Source organism: Schistocerca serialis, chromosome 7 (assembly GCF_023864345.2).
Source record: "Schistocerca serialis cubense isolate TAMUIC-IGC-003099 chromosome 7, iqSchSeri2.2, whole genome shotgun sequence".
In the NCBI taxonomy this organism is placed as follows: Eukaryota; Metazoa; Arthropoda; class Insecta; order Orthoptera; family Acrididae; genus Schistocerca; species Schistocerca serialis.
In genome coordinates, this window is record NC_064644.1 from 290,069,990 (window position 1) to 290,095,317 (window position 25,328).

Here is a 25,328-nt window from a genome sequence, read left to right on the forward strand (position 1 = left end):
GAGATTAATTTTGTCTCTCTTTGATTCACAGCCATGCCAGCAGAGGGAGTGTCTCCCGACAGTACGCACTTGGCTGTTTTGATGTTTACTGAATGGAAGTTGGTCTCACGTGACGAGGCATCCTGTTCGAAGACGCCATTCATGTTGATGTTTGTTGTTCTGATAACCAATGTTTACACAGACACAGTAAAATTGGCTTCACTTCTATAAAGAGTGATAACACACTTAGTTCTAAGACACAGGCACTGCTTGCGATTATGGGAGTAACTTTCCGAGCGGTATGTGATCTGTATACACTTAATTCTTCTTTCTGTTTGTCACAGAAAAGATTATTTCACTGGAATAAAAAAACGATAGATCACAGTATTTTTGGGCCATGTAGCATTATCCATTACGTTATATCTAAGCTCAGAGTAAACACTTTCAAGCTTTTCAGCTGTCAAATTGTAATGTTTACGGAAGTTTTTTTTGTTTTGCTGGAAGCTAATGACTGTTCAGGTGTAGCCATGATCTTTTTTCACCATACAGCATTCCTTATGCAGGTTCTCAACAGGGCTGGAACTATACTATGGCTACTTAAAAGCCGCTTTTCGTCGTCCAAAATATTAAAAATACTTCATATTCCCCGGTTTGGTCCCCCTACATGTGAATGCGAAATAAACCGAGGTAGCAAACTTACGAGCAGTATAGCCTTGTGTTAAGTTTTTAACCATATTTATTTTCCATATGTAACGCACATTTCGTTATAACAACTAAGATCCACAGAAAAAAAAAACCGACACTAATCGACTGAATATTTCGGCATATCTGTATGCACATATATCAATTACGTAAATTTCAATATGGGCCTACTGCGGAACTTTTATACTATTCTGTTTATTGAACATGAAGGACTAAAAGATAAGATAGAAATTACTTCAAGCTTAACTAATTCCTTCAGTCTTCACGGTTGCAACTGCATGAAAACCGTCCTCGCAGCCAAGTAACGTGACTTCCGGCAGCCAAACGTCAAAACAGCCAAGTGCGTACTGTCGGGAGACACTCCCTGGCAGCAGAGTCTACAGAACTTGTTAAACTTGGATCTACATTATGGTGAAGTGACATATCTTTGGCGAGAGTTGCTCTGGAAAACTGTAAATATTTACTAAACATCAGTATGTTTACCGGAGTTAGTTTACGCTTGAATAGGAAGCAACAGATGCAGTGGAATCGTGGCACCACTGTGTGAAAGTGTCTCTTACTGCATCTTTTCGGAGGCAATATTTTCCTCACACCTGCGAGAGATGGGGAAAAGGAAAGAAAGCAGTTCCGACGATGAAGGTGTAATTGACAATACACCAATAAAGAAGCACAAGAAACACAAGCATAAGAGGCATAAGAAACGCAAAACTGCAGAAGATGGTACAGAGTATGAAGATACTGAGCAGGCCAAAGCAGCAGCCTTCAGACTTAAAATTAAGTTTCAGAAAGAAGCAGCTGAAAAGAATGCAACGAATGTGCAAGAAAAATCTAAAGATAAGTCGTCTCCTACGAAACCTGTCGAAAAACAAGGGTCTTCGCCGAAAGCATCAAAAAAGAAGAGAGTCAAAGGAAAGGAAAGTGGAACGTCGAGTGAAGAGGAGAGGTGGTTAGACGCAATAGAATCTGGTAAGCTGGAAGAAGTTGATGACGAACTGAAGAAAATTAAGCCGAAGGATCCCAAGTTGATGACTGCAAGACAGAGGGCTATGTTCGAGCGGAAAACCGATAAAGAATGTGGGCCTGAATCTGAACAGCTGTTGGCGTTGCCTTCTGGATATAAAGAAAAGGTAATGACAGCAGAAGCTATTGAAAAGGCAGCATTAAAATCGAAAAAGCGAAAGCAGTTAGCAAACGAGAAGCGCGAGAAAGATAAGAAAAAGACAATGGAACGATTATTGAAGAAACAGGAATCAAAATCGGGAAAAGCAACTATCAAGCACAGAACAGAACGTCAGCAAGGGCCATGTGAGACCTATTATAATGGAACGTTGGGTGTAGCACTAGCAATGCCGCCTGGTGCAGACTTTCCTATCAAACCTCAGAAAGCTCCAGCAGTGCCTGTTATGAAGTACTGCGGCGTTTCAGGTTGTAAAAATATCAAGAAATATTCTTGTTCAAAAACAAAAGTACCACTTTGTAGTTTAGAGTGTTATAAGCGTAACTTGGAGCTATGGATGTCATGAACATGCCCTACATTTAAGGAACTGTTACATTTGTGAATTGTTAATTATTCAGAAATTGCCCAAAGAGACTTGAGAATTGTACAGGGTGCAAGGTAACATTTATTTATATTTAAATGAAGGTGTAAAATTGTTTTTTATTCACATTTTTTAATACAGAACATCATAACATAGATGCCCTACATATTGTTCTTAATCTGACTGTAATTACACACATACAAAATATTTATTTCCAGACCGCTAGTGGGAAACAGCACAGTGCTAAATTCGATTGTGATAAGAATGGAATTTAACACTATGCTTGTAACATACTTCGTGTCTTGCAAGCAGTTTTATATCCTTGTTTGGGCCTTCTGCAAAGACAAATGAAGGTGATGTTCAACTCATCTGAAAGTTATGCAGTTGGTAGAGCATTAAAGTGCTGTGGGAACATTCCATGCTTTTGGGTGTGACACAGGTTTCCGGCAATGTAATAAGATTAAAACATCACATATCATTTTTATTATTTTCTAGAACATAGTGAACAGTTTTCCCACCACAGAATTCACAGACAAATGTGAGTTTGTGATGGTTCCCCCACCTGAAATGTTGGTCGCCGTGACAGACTGATTTGTTGTGTAGTGCGAGATCTAGGTTTGGTTGTAAGCTGCTAAGTATTTCAGAGTTGTTTTGTTACAACTGATGAGCCACACTTTTTCAGTTTCTGATGACTTCAGTTGCCTGTTAAACTGAATAGGTAATTGCACCAAGTTTGTAATATACTATAAACTTTTTACAACACGTAGAAATAAAACAGAAATAACATTTTTCAATATGAATGACATTTATAACATTTTAGTAATCTGACTGCTATAATCAGTATTTCTTGTGGGTGTGTGAAGCATGCAAAAAATGAGTAACATCATGTCTTTAAATTTTCATGCAGCAACTGAAATGTTACTGTGTCCGAAATAGTGTTTGTTCACATTACAAGTGCTGATACTCTAAAATTTTGAATTTCTGATTCTTGATTAATTGTTGAAACAAACCATGCATTTTCTTCTTAATGTGACCTCCTTCACCATCGCAGCTGTTCCTGCACTAGAATCTAGAAGTTTTTAATATGTCTTCAACTTTCTACTAAATAATAGAAAGCACTTCTTCTGAAGTACAATGATATTGTTAGTTTTGTTACAATACTGCAACACTTCGTAAAATGTTCATGTTCATATGTGTGGTATGATCTTAAATCCATTCTATATGACATTAATGATAGTTTCTTAGATCTGGCAACGAACGAGTAGTCTTACGTCCTCTGTAGCATCAGCACCATTGTCAAGATGCCTGATTTATTGGGTGGTGCACCCGACTTCTCAGATCTGGGATGTCATAGCACAGAATAACCTCCAGCCAACAGGTACTGCAGTGTGTGTCAAAATTGCCATTGTTGTCCCGCCTTGAAGACGGTGGAATCCCTGCGTATCAGTGTACATACACAAACAATGAAAAACTTCAAAACCCCATAATTAGCTAATAAGAATACTATCACTGTGGCGATCATCATTTCTTGGCTAAGTAGACATTTGGTAACACTCCACTTTACCAAAAGTGATAACTTACACCCCAGAACATGAATGCCGCTTTTAATGTAGACATTTTGAAATCTGTTTTATGGAAGGAGAAATTACAACAAATACTCATAACACTTCATAAATGATACATAATATTTTCGTTGCCTGTTCAGGAAGAAAGTAATATTGTTCTTATCTTTGTTGCGGTAGCTTGCTGACCACACATTGTAAGGCACGTCACCGGAATTTCACCCTTTCAACATTACCTTGATATACATATAAATTACAATAAATATTTTCCTGTTTGCCACTTTGAACATTGCAATCTATTTATGTCGTTTATCATCACTTTCAATATATGGAGATATTTTCGTTAAGTGAGAGTTGGTAGTCATAGTACATATGATTGTATTTTAGCACTCTTAGTTTTGCTGGCTGAATTTGGCTCCAAAGCCACAGCTTTTTCTATTTCAGGCTGACAAGTATGGTCATTCAATAGATTGGAATCTATTTTGTTTGGAGCCCTCTAATTGCTTCTACAGTCTCTTATCTTTTCGAACAGATCTCGCGTGATTCTGAGACTGCTTCAGTTGGTACAAACAGGGTTGTTAGTATTGTATATTTTCCCTTGCATGTTGGAGTTAATAAGTATGTTATATAATTGCATTGTGTAAACATAAAATTTAGTGTGCAAATATAGTGATTTGAAGTATTTTACATATCTTGTACACTTAAGCTCCATTTGCCATTTGAAGAAATTATTCTGTGCTATTCCTGATTCAATTTATAATATTCGTTTGAATTTATCTTGGTAACTGATGCCTGGTTTTATCGGTACACTTCAGTTAAAATCATATTTCTATAAATATTAATTGTTCAAAGAAATCAAATAGGTTGCGTATTTAATTTCATAGATGTGCCTTTTTTTATTACTTTAAACTGATGTGTAAAGAATTTGAAGCGAATAGGTATATGCAAATAAAATCAGATGTATTCCTTCCCTGTCAAGAACAGTTTTTACCCTACTTCTAGAATAGTAATTTTATTTATTTATAATCCATTATAAAATTTTCCATACAGTTACGACAAACGAGTAATAGATTTATAACTAGATTGAGGGCCTATCCACAGAACTGCTCACTTTTGACAAAGTTATTTGCACAATAACAATCCTAATTTTTCAGAGAAATTCTCTCCAAAAGAACAATCCAGCATTTAGTTGCAGCAAGGAGTAATTATTGACTACATTTGATGATAAAAGTTTCCCAATGATGCGGGAATTTCACATCAGTAACTTCCCTGTCAGACAAACTTGGTCCTCTCACTGCATTTCTAAAATGATTTTTATTTCATTAAATACAAGAATACACTTTTCCCTAAAGCTTTACGTTTATCAGCGATGAAATTAAGTTCTCTGTAAGTGGGCAGTGAGAGGGCTTAGTGTTTTGCATTAAAACAAAAATTGTACATACATGTTCTTTCCTATAAGCAAAGCGTCGTGTATCATAGTTTTTTAAATGCTGTACAAGTATGCAGTCTGATGAAGGCTGAACAGACCTATTAGTTTGTGTACTTAGTATGTTTAAGTAAAGTAGATTGATGCATAGAGATGGATTTGACCCTACTATCATTTCATCTGATTTGAGCCAAACATGAAGATAATGACATGTATCCAAGGTAGTACACTATTTGTCAACTATTTCTTGAACCTTAATAGTGCGAGGAGTGGAAGAAATTAGACCTGTCCCTGCTGTGAGTAGAGGGTCAGTGTGGAGGGAGCAAGCTCCACTTGCTTCATTCAGTTCAGTGACTATTATCTGTGTGCTTGTGATATGGTAACTTTCCCTTTCTGAAAAGTAATCAAAGATTTCACCTGCCATGCACCAGAAAATATTCCTCCACTCATTTAACCACAAGAACATAGTGACTGCAAAGGCTATAAAGTTGTTATTGAACATAGTATTGTGTGATTCCTAAGGTTGGCAGAGGCTAGAAACAAAAATAGACTTATCTGCATTAGTGGAATTATTTAATGCAGCTCACTGTAGTCATATTGTTAAATGCCGCATAAAACAATGACTTGTTACATTATCTGCTAGATTATTTCATAGTATGAATCATGTGCTATCACAAATGTTGTATTATCATTGCAATTACATGTTGCACGTATTAATAAAGACAATGTACATATTACAGGGTAGTTTATAGTGATAAGAATTAATTTTAAGTTAACAAGCATTGTCAGCATTGTAATCACAGTTTCAACATATATTGATCTCCATAAATTCAACAACTGAAGATAAACAATACCGAGCCAGTATCCTTCTTTATCCCCTACTCCTGATCCTGCCAATTATGCAATATGCTGACTATAGTCCTCACATTGTCATGAAATTTAGTCATTCACCAGCTTGGTGAATGAATGTAACCATGTTGTAGGGCTGTAATGGTGACGCATGTGCATTTTTATGTAATTGAAATAGATGGGCATTCTTATTTACAGATTAAACTGTCTCTAATGATGAAGTTAGTAAATCAGTAATATTATGAAAAGGATAGATTGTTACATGCTGTAGACATGACATGTTGAGTTGCAAATAGGCACAATGAAAAGACTGTTCCACATTTGTGCTTTTGTTCAAATCCTTCCACAGAAAGGAAAGCAAACATGAATTCACACATGCAATCACAGCTCATACACACGACTGTTATCTTCAGCCGCTGCAGCCAGAATCATGCCTGTCTGCAACTCAATGTGTCTTCTTTATGGCGAGTAGCAATCTAGTCTTGTCATAATATTGTTAATGTTCCAACCTGAACTTTTCTTTGTTTGAATTTAATGAACCAAAAATGTAAATGCATGGGAGTAAGAATTATTCTCAGTTCTTTGAAAACTGGCTTTGTATATGTCTGGGGTGGCAACCACATTGTGGTCCTTACAATTATTTTTTGCGTAATACCCCCAGGAAGGAGTGTCATAACGAATGAGTTGACGAGAGCAGATATATGGTTCTGCTGGTTATCAGTTTACACCTCAGATTGCATACTCCAAAGGTATGACAGAGGATCTTATTCAGCACTTTATCTGGTCAACTGAAGCATTTAGTACCCAGAATTTGACTTGACTCATGGAGTAATGATGTTGTGACATATGATTTAAAAGTTGATGTATGAGAAGAGGGCATTTTATGTAGGTTTTGTATGTTGTGGTTCTCTCTTGTAAAAAAATTTAACATGTGGAAATTTGTGGGGTACATTATTAATTATAAATTGTATTTAGAGCTAGTTGTGTAATTCCCATGCACTCTACTGTGAAGTACAGTAGCCACATGTTGAATGAGGAAATGTATGACGTGTAATATGGTTTCTGGCAAAATTGTATGTTGGCTGATTATGTTAAATCTCATAAATGCAGAAAAGCTATGAATATGATAAAAGTTTCTACTAACTGTAACAGAAGTGAATTCATGTAGTGCTATCGGGAAGACAGTATGTAGGTCGATTCGCAGGGGTGTATGATTTGGAAAATTGAGGATACCATTCATGATATTGTTTTGTTGCCCTATTTTTTTAAAATTAATGTTGTTCTCCTGTTTGGTTCTCTGCACATGAGCAGAGGGTTAATGAGCTCATGGTTGTAAATTGCTTTTTGTTTGGTTGAGACTGTGTTTATTGCAGGTAAATTGATATTTTGCAAGTAATAGTTTGGAGTGGTGATTGGGGGAGGCAGGTAGGGTACACATTTAATTTTGTTGTACTAATTTTTTATGTCATTGATTTGCATATAGAATGGTGTTTTATCGTCTGTTTTTCTTCTGTGCAGCTCTTGAATTTTTTGTATGAAGGCACTTGCAAAAGATATTTATGGGTTTATAATTTTTTACTAAGTCCTTGGAATTTTGTGGTGAATTTATTGTGTGGTATTTTGTGGTTCGTTTTAGCTATATATTAATGGAAGTTAACTCTACCAGCTATACATTCAAATTGGCTTGTTGGTGCTTTTATTTTAATTTTGTCATTTCGTGGTTGCTACATTTAGCTGTACTGGTTAGTTGAAGATAAAGATATGGGTACTGTGTAAAAAATTTTTCCCTCTATATTGCTTTCTTTGTAGTTGATTGTAGATAATAATACCAATTTTGTGTTGGGTTTCTTTTATGTTTTGCTGATTGTGGGTATCATATAGCAGGTTAAGTGAGCATAATGATAACAGTTTTATGTGAATTTTGGAGGTTTTATTTAATTTGAGGTTAATGATTTTTTTGTTGTTAATCTGTAATTGGTTAGTGCAAGTGAATGGTCTGTTCCTGTCCAAGCACCCCATCTTCTCACACATACACTACTGGTCATTAAAATTGCTACACCACGAAGATGATGTGCTACAGGCGCGAAATTTAACTGACAGGAAGAAGATGCTGTGATATGCAAATGGTTAGCTTCTCAGAGCATTCACACAAGGTTGGCGCTGGTGGCTACACCTACAACGTGCTGACATGAGGAAAGTTTCCAACCGATTTCTCATACACAAACAGCAGTTGACCGGCCTTGCCTGGCGAAACATCGTTGTGATGCCTCGAGTAAGGAGGAGAAATGCGTACCATCATGTTTCCGACTTTGATAAAGGTCGGATTGTAGACTATCCCGATTGCGGTTTATCATATCGCGACATTGCTGCTCGCGTTTGTCGAGATACAATGACTGTTAGCAGAATATGGAATCAGTGGGTTCAGGAGGGTAATACGGAATGCCGCGCTGGATCCCAAGGGCCTCGTATCACTAGCAGTCGAGATGACTGGCATCTTATCCGCATGGCTGTAACGGATCGTGCAGCCACGTCTCGATCCCTGAGTCAACAGATGGGGATGTTTGCAACACAATAACCATCTGCACAAACAATTCGACAACGTTTGCAGCAGCATGGACTATCAGCTCGGAGACCATGACTGTAGTTACCCTTGACGCTGCATCACAGACAGGAGCGCCTGTGATGGTGTACTCAACGACGAACCTGAGTGCACGAATGGCAAAACGTCATTTTTTCGGATGAATCCAGGTTCTGTTTACAGCATCATGGTGGTTGCATTCGTGTTTGGCAACATCGCAGTGAGCGCACATTGGAAGCGTGTATTCGTCATCGCCGTACTGGTGATGGTATGGGGTGCCATTGTTTACACGTCTCGGTCACCTCTTGTTCGCATTGACGGCACTTTGAACAGTGGATGTTACATTTCAGATGTGTTAAGACCCATGGCTCTACCCTTCATTCGATCCCTGCAAAACCCTACATTTCAGCAGGATAATGCACGACCGCATGTTGCAGGTCCTGTACGGGCCTTTCTGGATACAGAAAATGTTCGACTGCTGCCCTGGTCAGCACATTCTCCAGATCTCTCACCAACTGAAAACATCTGGTCAATGGTGGCCGAGTAACTGGCTCGTCGCAATATGCCAGTCACTACTCTTGATGAACTGTGATATCGTGTTGAAGCTGCATGGGCAGCTATACCTGTACACGCCATCCAAGCTCTGTTTGACTCAATGCCCAGGCGTATCAAGGCCGTTATTACGGCCAGAGGTGGTGGTTCTGGGTACCGATTTATCAGGATCTATGCACTCAAATTGTGTGAAAATGTAATCACATGTCAGTTCTAGTATAATATATTTGTCCAATGAATACATATTTATCATCTGCATTTCTTCTTGGTGTAGCAATTTTAATGGCCAGTAGTGTATAATGTTGGGTACTTGTTGGTTTTTAATTATTTTGAGTATTTCTATTACGAGTAAATTACTGTTGTGTGTTTATTACAGTTTGTTTATTATGGTTGGATGTGTGATGTTGTAGTTGCTGTATTGGATTTGAATGAGTTCCTTATGTTTGCTAATGCCATCTACAATAACTACTTGATCTACACATGTTGGAAGGGCAAATTACAGGCTTACAAGGAACAAGTATTAACTCCAGAAAATAATTTTGAGATAAATCAGTTTTAAAGTACAGGTATTTATAGAGAATCTGGTTTTGGATTTCAACTCTTTCTAAGATTTTTATTAGGTAGTACATGCATTAAGCTACACTTAACAAGTAAAGAAGTACTACTATATTTTAACAGACATCGTCAAAATCATCACTTGTACTGAACCCTACAGAAAGTTCTGAAATCTTGCCAACTAAATCATCAGATGTTGTACCAGCCATGCAGCTCCTGCGGAATCATACCAGTTGTAGGGATTTTTAGGGCTTATTGGCAATGGATTTGAATATATCCTAGTTTTATGTTTGCTACTTTTGACTTACGGTCAGCTCTGGAAATACCATCTTGTGATGTGAGTCAATTGTATTAGAGCAGAAAAAATGTGTCCACAATTTGACAGTGTATGAGCTTACTATGCCAAATTTTGCTTATTAACAATATAAGCAAAAGACAGATTGATAGTTACCATAAAGCTGACACATTAAGTTGCATACAGGCACAACGAAAAGACACTTGCACACTAGCCTTCGTCAGAAAAGGAAACACATGCACATTCATTCACACTAGGAAGCACACATCATACACATGTGACCACCATCTTTGGTAGCTCATACAGAATGCAATTGTCACGTAGAATGGAAGTAGAAGTCTGGAGGAGGCGGGGAAGGGATAGCAGGTTACGGGTGGGGGGGAGAGAAGAGAGTGCTGTCTGGTGGAGTGTGCAGAGAGTATACTGCCAACAGGTGTAGCTTTGGGAGGCTGTGGGGCAGGGTGCAGGTGGTGTGGGGGTGACAAAGGAGAGGAACAGGAAAGGGGTGGATATCTTAGCAGAGGGCAGCACACAAAGAGAGTGGGACATGAGGACAGGGAGAAGGTGATATCACCACAGACACATGGAGGTGAATTCAACACACAGAGCAATTGAAAATGCCAAAACATTTTTCCCTGTATATAGCATGCAGGAGTGGCTGGCAATATTTCAAATTGCTGGATAAAAGTGGCTGTGAAATAAGAGAAAACCACACCTTACATAGTACAGGACTTGAAATATTCATACTTCTTCAATCTTCAATAGCTGACAAAAAAAGAAAGAAAGAATAGTGGTGATATAATTGGATCAAAGTGAAATCTTTCAGTAACACAAAGTAAACCACTTGGCTGATGCAGAACAAGTGTAAGTGTACTAGTTAATTCCGGGAAATCACAATTCATGTGAAAGGATGGCTACCTGTTACTCAAAAGCAACTTCCACCAACTTATATCCATTGCTAATAAACCCACACGCAAAAAAAGGATGACTTCCTTAAACACTGGTGAGACATTATTAGTCTTGAAGATCTATGTGGCTGGTGAACAGTCTGTCAGTATCTGATGTTTCAGTTGACAAGATTCCAGAACCTGCTGTGGGGGAAAGCGCAGTTAATGATTCTGTGGATGAAAAAAATTTGTCATACACATTCAAACTTTAAAATCAATTTTCTCAAAATTACTTTTTTGGATTTAAGGCCCTTTCATTCTAAGCCCAGAGTTTACTTTAGAATTTTTCTTCATAACTAGCTGCACCAGTTATATTAGTCATCCACACGATCACTTGTGGCCAAAAATTGTTCTGTCTGTATAAATACCTGAAAAGTTTACAGGAAAAATGTATCAAGTACACTTATTTCTTTTTTTATCTGACAAACGAAATGTGTGAGATGGACTCAACTACAAAACTCAGGCCATTGTTCATTTTCCCAAGGGGGTGGGTGGGGGTTGGTTTCCACTGGGGGCTGAACTGCACAATAACCCTGGGTTCAGTGTGGGGCAGCAGGCGGATGGGTGGACTGTTGTGGGGTTGTGAACCACTGAAGGCTACGGCGAGACAAAGCCTCTCCGTTGTTTCTAGGTCCCTGGTTCAATACACAATACACACCACAATAATTATACATTAACCATTAGTGTAGAAAGAATGTAATTTTTAGTGTCTGAAGAGAATCCACAATGCTTTTATAAACATTGGGTTTAATTGCTAGTTGTTTTACCTCAGAGATAACTTAAGGGAGGATTTTAAGCTAACTGTGGTAACTAGAATCCCATTAATATCAGTTTGATAATCCAGAAATCCCTTAGTTTAGCATAATACTCTTTGTGTTCCTAACTCCGTGTTGTATGTTGACTTGTTTCGGTAGGAAGTTAATGTTGATATCATGAAATTAAGCCAAATAATAGCAACAATCATTGTAAACACTGTCCCAAGGCAAATATTGCAATAGAGTCTTAACATGATGATACTGTTGGAGTCTTTGATATACCTTCTGTAGATGATGACAGGTTATTCAGTTAACCAGGTGAGTAATTGTTGATGTTCTCTCTATAATCTTTCTTACATAAGTATTAGAAATTGGAGTGTTTTATTGATGATGGAAGAATGGCATGAGCTAGGAATGCAAAATGCAATACACATTTCAGTCAAGGCATATTTTATTAGTATTCTATTGAAATTACCTATAACACCATAAAAGCTTTTCCTTTTAGATACATTTCTGCACCTGTTGAACCCAGCATCCTCATTATTTTTAACTATGGCTTGAACTGCAGTCAATTATTTACAGCAAACTTAATGAGGGAATAAATATACATGAAGCAGTAGTCAGACTGCCCGACTCCTTAAACAGAAGTGTGCAAGCTGATCGTGGACAAGCACCACATATTATTCTTACAGCATAATTTGAGCAATGCAGGTTTTCTTTCTTAAAGATTATTTCACACAACATTATTGAATGAAAATATGTCAACTTAGTGATTTGTCTCTTCTCAATATTTGCAATGATTCTATGTGCAAATATGGCTAAACTAAGTTATTTTAGGAGTTCCAAAGTTTGCTTTTTCCAATCTCAGTTCTCATCAATATGGACACCTAAGAATTTTGAAGTCTCCACCCTGTTTATTATTTCCTCCCTATGTGTTACACTTATCACTGGTGTAGTACCTTTAGTTGTACAGTAGCCTTTGTGAAATTGAGGGTGAGACCATTCACAGAAAACCAGTCAATGATACTTTTAAGGAGCTTGTTTACTATTTCTTCTTATGTATGCTTGGATTTGTTACATTATTAGTGTCATCTGCAAAGAGAACTAATTGTGCTTGTATGTTAGATGGAAGATCATTTACATACATGAGGAAAATAGTGGACCAAAGATTGAGCCTTGGGGAACCCGATACATAATTTCTCACCAGTCAGCATTATGTCCTTGGACTACAATGGTTGAATCGCCAAGTACAAATGTCCACATCCTTTTGGATAGATATGACATTGTCAATTGGTTGGCTATACCATTAATCCCATAAAATTTCAATTTATATAAGAGAATGTTGTGCGGCACACAGTCAAATGCCTTAATCCACATAAAATTTGGTGAGTGAACATGTAAGTGGCGTTCTCAGTAGGACAACTCTCTTGAAATCCAGACACTGATTTGCTATAAACCTAACAATCACCTTCAATCCCCCAGCCAACCATAATTTCATTATCTGCAGTAACTGATCATCGACCAACTACCTGCCTTTGCTGATGACAACAGGTCATCCAAAAAAGGCATTATGTTCTCAGCTGCCTTACCAGAAAAAAAGAGAGTAATTAAGTTGATGGGAGCTGGATCTATCTGACAATCAGGCTGCCCGACTAATAACTGCTCATCTTTAATCACAATTCAACATAGTAACACCATCTTGTTTGCTCTCAACTGTGCTATCTCATTAAGTGAAAGCTGCACCACACCCTGCTGGACAAAACCCTGTGTCCTGGCCTCTATCATTGTGGAACCTTTATCCCAATACACAAAAGCATGCATACTATCAATTCACACCAGCTCACACACAGTTACAATATGTAACTTATATTTTATGCCGCCTCATTATCCATCTCAACCCCATGCATGAGACACACCACTGCCACTGATTTTCAAAACACTGTTCCCTGATATTACTGTGAAATTGTAACACATCACCAAGTTCTAACAGCTTTATTAATGTGCCCAGCAATTCAGATGAATCTGCCACTTAGAACCCATCTCCTCTGCATATGAAAGTAGAATCAAACAGTATGTTCATTCTCTCACTTTTTGATGACACTGCGAGCTGCCATTGTGACATCGTGCAGTGAAGAGGTTGAATTTTCTGACATTAGCTGAAGTAGACAAGGCCAATTATGTACAGGGTTGGGTTGCAATGCAGTATTGAGTTGTGGTGAGAATGCAGGTCAATGCCAGCTCAGATAAACAACGTCAAAAGTTAAAATCAAACAATGGAAACTCCAGGTAGGCTGCTGGAGTTTGCAGTCATGTGTGCATGAGGTGTGCTTGCTTGTGGTAATGAATAATGTGTGTTTCCCTTTCTTTTACTGATGAAGGCTGTGGCCGAAAGCTTATGCATGAGTGTCTTTCAATTGTGCCTGTCAGCAGGTTAACATGTCTCTTTATGGTAAGTAGCAACCTATCTTTTCTTACATTAACATCAAAAGTTAATAATTTTAATAAAACTCATGAAGTTACGTTTGTAGCATCACATGCAACAACCGCATCCCCTCTCGACATGTGATGAGGATGGAGTGTGGTATGCGGTGGTGGCCAGTGGGCCTTTGCCTTTGTGTCCAGAAGTGCTGGCACCAGGAACTCACCCAGTAGCGTGCACCTTAGTTGCTCATGGGTGGTGCAGTGGCATGGAAGACTGCCAGAATAGTTGCAGGGGATGCCAGGCTCTGGTGTTTGAGCTTGCCCCTGAGGGTGGTGGCGCTTGGCACAAAGTGCCCATACCAGCCCAGAAGGGTGAGTGGCTGTACTGACCCAGTCTTGATCTGCTGCCCTGCAGCAGGAAGGAGCACTTGATGCTAGAACACGGTGTGGCATTAGATGCCCAATTTAATGATGGTCGCTTGCTGCCCTGCATTGCTCAGGCACCCAGTGTAGCCCTATCATCATTGCAGACTGCTGATACCTCTGCTGAAATTGACTTATTTATAAGGCACACTTACTGTGCTGACACGCTGCTCCCAGCCTTGTTCGGGACCAGAAATCCATGGACCTGGAAGAGCCCAGTCATACCGCTATGTTGTTAGGATAGTTGTGCTTAGCCTAGCCTGCCTCGCAGTGCGTAACAACCCAATTGCTGCACCAGCATGCTGACACCATAGTACCTGCCAGCTGCCTGCTTCTTCAACTGCTGCAGCTGAGTTGCTTGTTTCTGCAGTAACATCCAAAAATAGTGGTGGTGCTATGCAGTTATTGGTATTGGGTTGGTGCATAAGTTTGTAGTGTCTTTCCATAAGTTTAAGAAACACAACAGATACATATAACAGACTTCTAGTCTTCAACAATATACTCGTATTGTCCTTCACTATTTACGACAGTCTCCCAAAGCTGTGGTAACTTTTTGATTCCACTACTGTAGAAATCACTTGGTTTTGAGGCAAAGAACTTCTCCATGTTCGGAGTACATTTTTATCCAGAATGGAAATTCCTTGAAGAGAGAAGAAAAGGTAAAAATCTGAGGCGTCAAGATCAGGTGAGTAAGGTAGGTGAATGACTTCCCAGCCAACCTACTGTATAGCTTGTTTTGTCAGTCAAGCAGAATGCGGGAAGGCACTATCATGGAGTAGCATCACTTCATGCAATCTTCCTGGTAGTTGTTCTTGGATTGCGTCTGCAAGATGTCTCAGTTGTTGACAATAAATGTCAGCAGTGATGGTTAAACCTCAGGAAAGCAATTTGTAGTAAACCACACCATCACTGTTCCACCACATGCAAAACATTATCATTTGTGAACGTGCACAGGTCTTTGTGCGGGGAGTTGCTGCTTTATTTGGGCTGAACCATTCGTTTCTTTTCCTTATGCTAGCACAAAGACACCGTTTCTAATTGCCAATAGTGATACAGGATAGGGGAATGGTTGGTGTTGTTCACAAGCCAGTTGTTGATGAGCAAGCAGAGATGCACACAGGGCCAATTACTGATTTTTGTGATTTTAGCTTAGAGCATGCAGTACCCATACACTCATTTTGGAACCATCCCCATTTGCATGCAAGTGTTGCACGATAGAATGGTCACAGTTCATCACATTTGCCAATTCTTATGTACACTGAGTGGACTATTGTGGATTAATATGTTTAAACGATATTCATCAAACCCCCGAAGGTGGAGAGTAACTAATATCAAAACGATGCCGTGCCCTGTCCAATTGCATTTTCCCTATACATAGTACAAATGTTTCTGGCTGCCTCTGCTGCTGTCACACTTCTGCTGAACTCAAACAGATAATGTCAGAAATGTTCCAATTTCTCCATCTAGCACTCAGTTTTCTAGTGTCCACAGCTCCACTCACTACCTCCAAATGGCCATATGTAAACTCAAATAGCAACACTGAACTACAAATAAAAAATAGGAATTAATAAATAAACCCACAGCAACAAGAATACCGACATGCAAAACATAAAAGGCTATGAACTTATGCACTAATATTATCTACTCACAATGATTAAAATATAGGTGCTGATGACAGTTTACCAAGAAAAGTGGAAAGCACATTGCGCCTTGTGCGTAAGGTTTATTATTTTCAGTACACCTTAGCAGAGAGAATTCCAAATAACAATAATAGATTAACCAAACTCAGCAAAGGGAAGAGTATTTACCTGCTTCCTTGAGCTCTTGCACTGTGATCTTAATATAGTTCTGATAGTTTCACTCTAACAGTTCTTTAGGCTATCAGAAAGTTTGTCTGGGAAGTATCCACATACAATTTCGAGAACACTAATACCCTCAGTAGTACTCCATTTTCAATCCAATATTTCTGTGAAAGCAATATTAATTTGAATTCCAGTCCATCTCCTGATGACTTACTGAATGATTTCTGAACTGCTCTGACTGTTGTGTTGCCTGTTTCATGAATTTTGTAAAGTGTTGTAGCAGCTGGCAGTCAGTGCAAAGATCTTCTTTGTTGTATGAGATACCTGTTCTGTGCTGTCTTGTCCCCATACCACAATTAGTAAAATAACATAAGATTCATTAGGTTGAAAAATCCATATCAACACGTCCATTGAAAACAATCTTCGAGCACTTTTCATTGGGGAAATGTAATGATGCAAACTGTTGTTTGTTAATTTCTGAGAAATTGCAAATAAAACTTCCATGATATCTTTGTTTTAGCTTTCCGGTATAAAATGAAGTGAAATTTACACTATGTAGCTGCAACATATATTTATGCTGTAGCTTAATCAAATGCATAATCACAAATAGTATCTGCAGTTTTTCATGAAATTAGTTATTACTGTAAATAATACTACTCAACACAGCTTGCTTCACATTTTATCTCACTGTTATTTTTCCATGCGTAATGTTTCTTTATGCATCTTGTTTGTAAATAATATTTTTACATACTATATGACAGGTGAAACTTCGCCATTAAATCATGCACCTCTGTTTATCAAACACACCTCGAGATCAATTTCAAAACACCACCTCTTGTATCTGGTATCTATTTGAGTGATCTGACTTAACACGTTGACTGCTGTGAGGCCATCAGCAGACACAGGAAGGGTTCATGCCTGATGCCGTCTGTTCGCTGGCAGCCACATGCTCCACTTTGGTGCAGTATATCTTCAGTTGATGTGTAAAGTTGCAAAGAGCAAAGGTCAAAACATCAAACAAGATATTGTACCCAATTTCATGTACACCAGTATCAAATCAATCAAGAAATATAAATTAATGCACAGTACCAGAATACATACTGCAACAAACATATTAGAACAGGGGACTCTCAGCAGGCACAAGGAGTTGGGTATGAACAAAAATAGTCCTCAAAATTGTATGTAGCTGATAATGATACAAAAATGACTGCAAAGTCCATTGTTTTAATTATATTAATTCTGCAGATAACTGCATAACAACTATTAACATCTGCTATCCAACTGAAGTGATAGCAACTACACATACTTGAACTACTCTGAGATACATAGACCATTAGTTATTTAAATATATAGGTGCTACCATCTGATACTCATGCACTTGGCATGTCTTGGTGCCATCACAAAACAATGACCAAGGAAACGATACCTTTGAAGCCATATGTAAAAATGTTTGTCAACTTAGTCAAACAATGGGAAATCCAGGATGGAATGTAACAATACCAGAGAAGGAAAGTTGCTACTCACCATATAGTGGAGATGCTGAGTTGCGATAGGCACAATAAAAAGATTCACACAATCATTCATCAGCTTTTGGTCACTAAGGCCTTTGTCAGCAGTAGACACACATACGCACAAGCACACACAAACTCATGCAAACGCAACTTTCACACACGTCTGCAGTCTCGGAGACCTGATACTACACTGCGAGCAGCAGCACCAGTGCATGATGGGAGTGGCGACTGGGTGGGGGTAAGGAGGAGACTGGGCCGGGGAGGGGGAGGGATAGTATGATGGGAGTGGCGGACAGTGAAGTGTTGCAGTTTAGACGGAGGGCAGGAGAGAAGGTGCGGAGGGGGGAAGGGGTAAGTAGTGGAAAGGACAGAAATTAAAAGACTGGGTGTGGCAGTGAAATGACGGCGTGTAGTGCTGGAATGGGAACTGGGAGGGGGCATGATGGGTGAGGACAGTGACTAACGAAGGTTGAGGCCAGGAGGGTTACGGGAACGTAGGATGTATTGCAGGGAAAGTTCCCACCTGCACAATTCAGAAAAGCTGGTGTTGGTGGGAAGGATCCATATGGCACAGGCTGTGAAGCAGTCATTGACATGAGGGGTATCATGTTTGGTAGCGTGTTCAGCAACAGGGTGGTCCACTTGTTTTTTGGCCACAGTTTGTTGGTGGCCATTCATGCGACAGACAGCTTGTAGGTTGTCATACCTACATAGAATGTAGCACAGTGGTTGCAGCTTAACTCGTAAATCACATACTAACCTTACATCCGCAGAAAGAACCGCAGTCCACCATCTAAAAACTGATCCCGATCTTATAATCCTACCTGCAGACAAAGGCTCCACCACCGTTGTTTTGGACTGTAAGGATTACGTGGCAGAAGGACTCCGTCAGCTGTCAGATACTTCCACATACAAACCATGCCACAGTGATCCCATTCCAGCAATCCAGCAGGATCTCCAGTCACTACTCAAATCCTGAGGCCCATCCCAGAACCTCTGCCCAGAGTCCATCTCTCCACTTACCCCTACCATTCTCCGCACTCCCACCTTCTACATGCTTCCTGAAGTCCATAAACCCAACCACCCAGGATGCCACATTGTGGCCAGTTACTGTGCCCCCACTGAGAGAATCTCTGCTCTCATAGACCAACACCTTCAACTTATTACCCAGAACCTACCCTCCTGTATAAAAGATACCAACCATTTCCTCGACCAACTCTCCACAGTTCCTTTCCCTTTACCATTCGGTGCCCTGCTCGTCACTATTGATGCCACCTCCCTATACACTAACATTCCTAATGCCCATGGCCTTACTGCTATCGAACACTACCTTGCCAGGCGCCCTACGGATTCCAAACCAACAACCTTCTTCCTAGTCTCCATGACCAACTATATCCTCACCAACAATTATTTCTCCTTTGAAGGGATTACCTACAAACAAATCCGCGGTACGGCTATGGGCACCCACATGGCACCACCCTATGCTAACCTATTCATGGGCCACCTAGAGGAATCCTTCCTAAAAACCCAGATTCCTAAACCCCTCACCTTGTTCAGATTCACTGATGACATCTTTGCTATTTGGATTGAAGGTGAGGGCACCTTATTCACATTCCTCCAGAACCTCAACAACTTCTCCCCCATTTGCTTCACCTGATCCTACTCAACCCAACAAGCCACTTTCCTAGATGTTGACCTGCACCTCAGAGATGGCTACATCAGTACCTCCATCCAGATCAAACCTACTAACCACCAGCAATACCTTCACTTTGACAGCTGCCACCCATTCCCTACCAAGAAGTCCCTTCCGTACAGCCTAGTCGCCCATGGTCGTCACATCTGCAGTGACGAGCAGTCCTTCTCTAAATATACCGAGGGTCTCACTGAAGCCTTCACTGACTGTAACTATCCTCCCATCCTTGTACAAAAACAAATCTCCTGTGCCTTATCTTTCCAGTCTCCCACCACCTCCCAAAGTCCCACAGTCCGGCCACAGATGAGCGTTCCCCTCATAACTCAGTACCATCCGGGACTGGAGCAACTGAATTACATTCTCCGCCCGGGTTTCGATTACCTCTCATCATGCCCTGAAATGAGAAATGTCCTACCCACTATCCTTCCCACCCCTCCTACCATGGTATTCCGCCATCCACTGAACCTACACAAAATACTCGTACATCCTTACACAACCCCTGCTCCCAATCCCTTACCTCATGGCTAAAACCCCTGTAATAGACCTACATGCAAGACCTGTCCCATACATCCTCCTACCACCACCTACTCCAGTCTGGTCACTAACATCACCTACACCATCAAAGGCAGGGCTACCTGTGAAACCAGTCATGTGATTTACAAGCTAAGCTGCAACTACTGTGCTGCATTCTATGTAGGCATGATAACCAACAAGCTGTCTGCCAGCACGAACGGCCACCAACAAACTGTGGCCAAAAAACAAGTGGACCACCCTGATGCTGAACACGCTGCCAAACATGATACCCCTCATGTCAATGACTGCTTCACAGCCTGTGCCATATGGATCATTCCCACCAACACCAGCTTTTCTGAATTGTGCACGTTGGAACTTTCCCTGCAATATATCCTATGTTCCCGTAACCCTCCCGGCCTCAACCTTCGATAGTCACTGTCCTCACCCTTCCAGCCCCTCCCTGTTCCCATTCCAGCACTACACAGCCGTCATTTCACCGCCACACCCAGTCTTTTAATTTCTTTTTATTTCTCTCCTTTCCGCTACTTACCCCCTGCCCCCTCCTCACCTTCTCTCCTGCCCTCCGCCTAAACTGCAACACTTCACTGTCCGCCACTCCCACCATACTATCCCTCCCCCTCCCCGCCCCAGCCGCCTCCTTACCCCCACCCAGTCGCCACTCCCATCATGCACTGGTGCTGCTGCTCGCAGTGTTGTATCAGCTCTCTGAGACTGCAGTCGAGTGTGTGTGTGTGTGTGTGTGTGTGTATTGCTGACAAAAGCCTTAATGGCCAAAAGCTATGATTGTATGAATCTTTATTGTGCCTATCGTGACTCAGCATCTCCGCTATATGGTGAGCAGCAACTTTCCTTCTCTGGTTTTGTGAACTTAGTGATAGTCTACAGACTTACAGTGCTGGAGCTGATTTCTCCTATTAAGTTCATTAGATATTTACTTTGAATTTTGATGGCATATTCTGAACAATTCTTGCATAATAAGAGACAGTCCTAAATTCAACTGCAGGAAGGTTACTTCATGAGTGAATTATGATCTCTCTCATCTTTTACTTTGTGAGATATCTGCCTTAGCAACTACTACAGCAATGAGAGAACATTCACAAATGTTAAGACATTTTTCTTCATGTGACTTCGTTTTATAACAATTAAACAACTTTCATACGACAGAATTATGTAAAATCCAGGACGTAACAGGACAACAAATACTAGAAGTTCAAATAAGAAATCGAAACTTGATAAATACATTCATAGCAACCTATGGATCTTGTGTAACTGCACGGTATTCACTCTGTTTAGCAAAGTTACTTTGTGCAGAAAATCAAACTACAATAAGATACAATTTGTGATAAAAATGAAAGAGCAGAAACGTCTCTTTGTGTGCTGTACTGCAATCTATGGGTTGGACAGCAGTTGGTGCCATGGCGCCCAGTGGTAGTTATTCAGCACAGAGCGATGAAACTCGAGCATAAACTGTTCTGATCTTGACATACCCATGAGCTCTTTGGCAGAAGCTTTTGCTTTTACTAGTGGGTTAGAAACTGAAACAGACTATATTTGATATTCCATCAGACAGAGTCCTTTGGCAGCTGCTGAAATACAGTTTAAAAAGTAAAAGGAAAGTATGGACTCAAATTTGTGACCTTTGGTGCATTGTGCGACATTTACCGCAAGACCTATAGAGTATACAACACTTCCTCTACACCCTGCAGTGTTTCAGATCGTGCAGATGGCCATATGCAGAATTCTGAGGAGCAGCCAGATTTATTGGGATCTCAAGTGGACGATTGAGACTTAGTCTCTGTAGCAAATTAACTAGAACAGAAGCTGCTTTAAAACAGTAAACAAAATATACTACTTTTCCGAGACTGTTTAGATATTTTGTCTCTACTCTAACTGTATGCTGCAAAATTTGGGTTTCACACAAGGCGCATATTCTAATGGAACAAACCATCCTACCCAGTTTGTATCAGGGGACAGACTATCGCTCACAAAATAAAGGTGGCAGCACAATGCATTACACAGGAATGGAGTAACAAAAGGGAAATTGTTCAGCTTTGAAACAAAGTCCTTCATTAAGACCATCATATACATACACAGCCATTATGTTTCCCAATGCTGTGACCCTGAATAATGGTCTTTACCAGGTAAATAAAATTGATATGGAATGGTGAAAGGGGGGAATAGACTGAAGAAGGCCATGATAGATTGTGCATGTAGAAATTAAATTTAAATGTCTTATGACATAGTTAGCTGGGATATCCCACGGGATGGGTTCAGCCACTGAGCAGAAACGATGTCTCTGTGCACATTGAATTCGTTCCTTGTAGATGTGTGTGAGTTGTGTCATATGTCTATTTGAGGAGTGTAGATGAGTTTTGTGTCATATGTCTATTTGAGGAGTGTAGATGAGTGAATTGACGTATAAATGCATAGTGCAGTATTTTAGGAAGATGATGATGATGATGATAATGACGAAGGGAGAGAGTGAAACCCAGAAGAGACAGGGTGAAACCCAGTGCCAGCACATAGCCTACTCCTCGAATAGCGTCAAGGGGGCCTACCTGATGGACGGATCACCAACTACAGTGACACTTCATGAGAAGCTGCAGAAAAGTTTGGAATTTAATCCAGGACTTCGCTGCAAGGATTGGTGACAGGAACTTTACACCATCACCTGTCCTTCCCTTGCCAACGAAATACTGGCAGTGAAAATGTTATCCACGAACAGGATTTGAACTGACTTACCTCTGATGTATCATTGCCACTGCAGAGACATGTGTTAGAGACCTTGGCTACAGATGCAGGTATTATCCTATTGTGTAACAGATAGTTGCTTGCAGGGACAAGTTACGGGTCTGCTGGGCCTATATCGAGAGAAATAAAGGAGAAGGTTGAGGACCCAGAGAAGGGTAAAGAAAAGTTCCACTAATGGAGCTGGGGTGGAAAACAAAAGTAAAAATGGCAGGATGGGGGAGACGGTGGGGGGGGGGGGGGGGGGGGAGATAAATGGGATCAAAGGGGGAAGGAGTGAGAGGGAATGCAGTTGGAAGAGAAGTAGTGGTAGAGTTTAACATGGGGGGAGGGGGAGTGTGGTGCGAACAAGGGATATGTCGCAAGGCTGAGTTGCCTCTTGAGCAAATCAAAAGAGCAGTTTTGGAAAAGTTAATTGAAATGCCATGGATTTGTGAAGCAACCACTGAAGTCAACCACAGTATACTCTGCAATCTACATCTACATCTGCATGATTACTCTGCAATTCACATTTAAGTGCTTGGCAGAGGGTTCATCGAACCACAATCATACTATCTCCCTACCATTCCACTCCCGAACAGCGCGTGGGAAAAATGAACACCTAAACCTTTCTGTTCGAGCTCTGATTTCTCTTATTTTATTTTGATGATCATTCCTACATATGTAGGTTGGGCTCAACAAAATATTTTCGCATTCGGAAGAGAAAGTTGGTGACTGAAATTTCGTAACTAGATCTCGCCGCGACGAAAAACGTCTTTGCTTTAATGACTTCCATCCCAACTCGTGTATCATATCTGTCACACTCTCTCCCCTATTATGTGATAATACAAAACGAGCTGCCCTTTTTTTGCACCCTTTCGATGTCCTCCGTCAATCCCACCTGGTAAGGATCCCACACCGCGCAGCAGTATTCTAACAGAGGACGAACGAGTGTAGTGTAAGCTGTCTCTTTAGTGGCTTGTTGCATCTTCTAAGTGTCCTGCCAATGAATCACAACCTTTGGCTCGCCTTCCCCACAATATTATCTACGTGGTCTTTCCATCTGAAGTTGTTCGTAATTTTTACACCCAGGTACTTAGTTGAATTGACAGCCTTGAGAATTGTACTATTTATCGAGTAATCGAATTCCAACGGATTTCTTTTGGAACTCATGTGGATCACCTCACACTTTTCATTATTTAGTGTCAACTGCCACCTGCCACACCATACGGCAATCTTTTCTAAATCGCTTTGCAACTGATACTGGTCTTCGGATGACCTTACTAGACGGTAAATTACAGCATCATCTGCGAACAACCTAAGAGAACTGCTCAGATTGTCACCCAGGTCATTTATATAGATCAGGAAGAGCAGAGGTCCCAGGATGCTTCCCTGGGGAACACCTGATATCACTTCAGTTTTACTCGATGATTTGCCGTCTATTACTACGAACTGCGACCTTCCTGACAGGAAATCACGAATCCAGTCGCACATTACTTCATGCGAATAAAGAGCTAGCTGCGTTGCACAAGAACGATGTTCTCTGAAACCATGCTGATTACGTATCAATAGATCGTTCCCTTCAAGGTGATTCATAATGTTTCAATACAGTATATGTTCCAAAACCCTACTGCAAACCGATGTCAATGATATAGGTCTGTCCTACTACCCTTCTTAAACACCGGTGTGACCAGCGCAATTTTCCAATCTGTAGGTACAGATCTATTGGTGAGAGAGCAGTTGTATATGATTGCTAAGTAGGGAGCTATTGTATCAGCGTAATCTGAAAGGAACCTAATCGGTATACAATCTGGACCTGAAGACTTGCCCGTATCAAGTGATTTGAGCTGCTTCGCAACCCCTAAGGTTTCTACTTCGAAGAAACTCATGCTAGCAGCTGTTCGTGTTTCAAATTCTGGTATATTCCTTTCATCTTCCCTGGTGAAGGAATTTCGGAAAACTGCGTTCAATAACTCCGCTTTAGCAGCACAGTCCGTCGGTAACAGTACCATCGGCACTGCGCAGCGAAGGTATTGACTGCGTCTTGCCGCTTGTGTACTTTACATACGACCAGAATTTCTTCGGATTTTCTATCAAATTTCGAGACAATGTTTCGTTGTGGAACCCATTAACGGCATCTCGCATTGAAGTCAGTGCCACATTTCGCGCGTGTGTAAATTTTAGCCAATCTTCGGGATTTCACGTTCTTCTGAACTTCGCATGCTTTTTCCGTTGCCTCTGCAACAGCGTTCAGACCTGTTTTGTGTACCATGGGGGATCAGTTCCATCTCTTACCAATTTATGAGGTATGAATCTCTCAATTGCTGTTGCTACTATATCTTTGAATTTGAGCCACATCTCGTTTACATTTGCATAGTCAGTTCGGAAGGAATGGAGATTGTCTCTTAGGAAGGCTTCTAGTGACACTTTATCCACTTTTTTAAATAAAATTATTTTGCGTTTGTTTCTGGTGGACTTG

At 40.4% G+C, this 25,328-nt stretch overlaps 1 protein-coding gene across 1 annotated transcript; it reads left to right on the top strand.

Annotated features, from left to right (window-relative positions):
- Nucleotides 1–1,043: 1,043 nt before the first annotated feature.
- Nucleotides 1,044–6,286, top strand: LOC126412216 (INO80 complex subunit B). Its single transcript, XM_050081702.1, has 2 exons — nt 1,044–2,296; nt 2,438–6,286. The coding sequence occupies exon 1, from the start codon at nt 1,284–1,286 to the stop codon at nt 2,202–2,204; it is 921 nt and encodes a 306-aa protein (XP_049937659.1). The 5' UTR covers nt 1,044–1,283; the 3' UTR covers nt 2,205–2,296; nt 2,438–6,286.
- The last annotated feature ends 19,042 nt before the right edge of the window (nt 6,287–25,328 follow it).

What these genes read in the sequence shown, in the direction of transcription:
- LOC126412216 (XM_050081702.1), top strand. Translation starts at nt 1,284, where the DNA reads ATGGGGAAAAGGAAAGAAAGCAGTTCCGACGATGAAGGTGTAATTGAC.